At 51.5% G+C, this 2,467-nt stretch overlaps 1 protein-coding gene across 1 annotated transcript; it reads right to left on the bottom strand.

Moving 5' to 3' along the window:
- Nucleotides 1-653: 653 nt before the first annotated feature.
- LOC103603936 (putative MAGE domain-containing protein CXorf50) lies at nt 654-1,383 on the bottom strand. The gene is made up of 2 exons (XM_008588521.1): nt 1,075-1,383; nt 654-872 (listed from the first exon to the last, which is right to left on the bottom strand). Exons 1-2 carry the CDS (start codon nt 1,381-1,383, stop codon nt 654-656), a joined length of 528 nt encoding a protein of 175 aa, XP_008586743.1.
- Between the last annotated feature and the right edge of the window lie 1,084 nt (nt 1,384-2,467).

Raw genomic sequence — 2,467 nt, 5'->3', positions numbered from 1 at the left:
ACAAAACAGCAAATCTCTCCTTCTACACCCAAAACAAAGAACAATAAAACATTTAACTAATGACATTCCTAAGCCTCAATGCTCAGCTTGAATACTTAATCAAATGCCTACAGAACCACGGATTTTGAAAGAATGGTTGGGTATGGCTTTTGTTTCAACTTTGATATAATTCTGTTATCACTTAGTTTTAACCAGCTTACGCCTATAAAATATTTATCACTAGAAAAAAAGGTGATCAAAGCAAACCAAACTTTGTAATACCGGATTTTGAAAGAATGGTTGGGTATGGCTTTTGTTTCAACTTTGATATAATTCTGTTATCAGTTAGTTTTAACCAGCTTACGCCTATAAAATATTTATCACTAGAAAAAAAGGTGATCAAAGCAAACCAAACTTTGTAATATACAAGTTGAAAGCTAAATCACCAAGAAACACAAACAGAAATGGAACACAAATACCATGAGCAGGATGTTCTTTCTAACCCCACCCTACCCCTCCCCTCTACTGTTCGTAAGTCAGAGCCCCAGCTTCCAATGCTACATGTTGCCTTTGACCACTCACAACAAAACAATGTGAAGACCCAGCCTCAGCCTTCCCTGGTGGCAGGAAGAGCCCCTGACATTAGCCTGAGATTGTAACCAGCACTGGCACTGTCATACTGATCGTTCCTCCAGCCATGGCTCTCGCCCTGGCACTGGCACTTGAACTGGTACTGGTGCAAATGCTTGCTTCAGCCATGGCATAGGCCCTGCCCTGCAACTGGAACTGGCACTAACTCTGGCACTTGTCACATCTCCGACGGCAGCTGCATCTCGGGCACAGGGTATTTCCTCCTCTTCTTTCAATGCCTCATTTACTGCCACAAAAAGGATCTGGAATGGGTGTCATTCGCTTTAGCCACAAACTCCGGGACTTCCATCTGTCTTGATTCCTCTGAGCGCTCCACAAGAACACCTTGAGCATGGGATTGCCGTTGGACACCTACTTGTGCACCAGATACTTCTGTTGCACATAAGCTTTGGTGACGAGCTTCATGGGCTCCCCAAGGATGAAATGCTTTTAAGTCGAATATACCTCCAACACCCTCAACACCTCCCAGACCACCTCCTCAGAGGCACAGCTTGCCTGCATGAAGATCAAGTCCCGGGCAATCAACAGGAGCCCAGTCTCTGGTGTGCCCTGGTCGTCTGTCAGGCCCCAAATCGGGGCCGAATGGGATTTTCTGATCAGGACACAGGAGTGCTCTGTTGGATCAAGTTCCTTCAACCAGAACCCAAAGACTAACTCGGGAAGGTCGGAGCCTTTCTTGAAAATCTCAGGGAGGAAGCTCCTGCACCTTTTGATGACATACTTCAGCATGTCTGCCCTTTTGATCGGCACCATCTTCCAATTCTTACCCAGCAGGTATTGCACCAGCTCCGCTACTTTCTAGCTCACAGGGTCTCTGGGCATGCGCATCAGGGATGTTGGGGCCCAGGAGGTACTCAGGCCCCCCTAGGGGTTGCTGGGGTCCACAAAGGAAGTTTCAGAAGCACCTGAGCAGGGGCTCCATGCCTCAGATTAAGTGCTCCCAGGGCTCTGGCGAGCACTTGGTGTTCCCGTTGCAGGCGCCCCCTTGGGGCTATCTTGGGCAAGAGGAGAGAAGGAGGAGGCCACGGGGCCTCTGAGACCCGCAGGCCCTGGGTGTCACCTCTATCGCGGACGTTCTCACCTGCGGCTTTGGCTGGCCCAGGAAGCAGGAAGTCTGGGAAGATATAAGCGTCCACGGGCATTTGGCGGCCAGGGTGTTGTGTGCCAGGCGTGAGGACAGTGACGTCGCCGCGGATGCTGCGGCCGCTGCTGGAAGATCCGGAGCCCCAAGGTCTGTTGAGTGGGAGGCAGCGGCCCTCAGACCCGGAGGAGTAGGAAACGGGATGGGAGGGGGCTAAGCCGCCGCCGCCACCCGGGTCTTCCCCCAGCTGTGGGAACGGGCGGGCGCCGTCCCCTGTGCCTCTTCTGGTCGGGGCCGGCACCTCGGGTGGCGCTTGAGCGATGCGGGGCGCTGCTCCCAGAGGTGGGGCCACTAGTGTGAGGATAGAAAGAGACCATAAGCCTAAAGGCCAGACCCAGAGTAAACGCTCAACAGCTGTTGCCTGTTAGTGCGAAGAAGCAGACCATTCGGGATTATCTTTGTCTCCCTTTTTCGCTTGTGGAGGAGGCTCCCTAGGAGAGGCCTCTGTTCCTAACTCTAGGCATTTATCCAGCAGCAGCCACCGCCTCTTCCTCTTCAGATAATTTACCTGAAGTTGCCCTGCTCAGTGCCTGGCCCGGAGTAAGCACCTTAGCGAATGTTCCCTTGGGTTCGTTTCGTTATTATATGATACATTGTATCTGCAGTGCTTGTACCTTGTGGTCATCTAGAGGAGGAGGAAGGACCTCCATGGAGAACTGGGGATGTATTTGCTTTTCTTGATGATCAGCAGATCTG

Source organism: Galeopterus variegatus, unplaced genomic scaffold, assembly GCF_000696425.1.
Source record: "Galeopterus variegatus unplaced genomic scaffold, G_variegatus-3.0.2 Scaffold4873, whole genome shotgun sequence".
NCBI lineage: Eukaryota > Metazoa > Chordata > Mammalia > Dermoptera > Cynocephalidae > Galeopterus > Galeopterus variegatus.
Note: the sequence above shows the minus strand (reverse complement) of the source record. Positions and strands in the feature narration are given on the sequence as shown.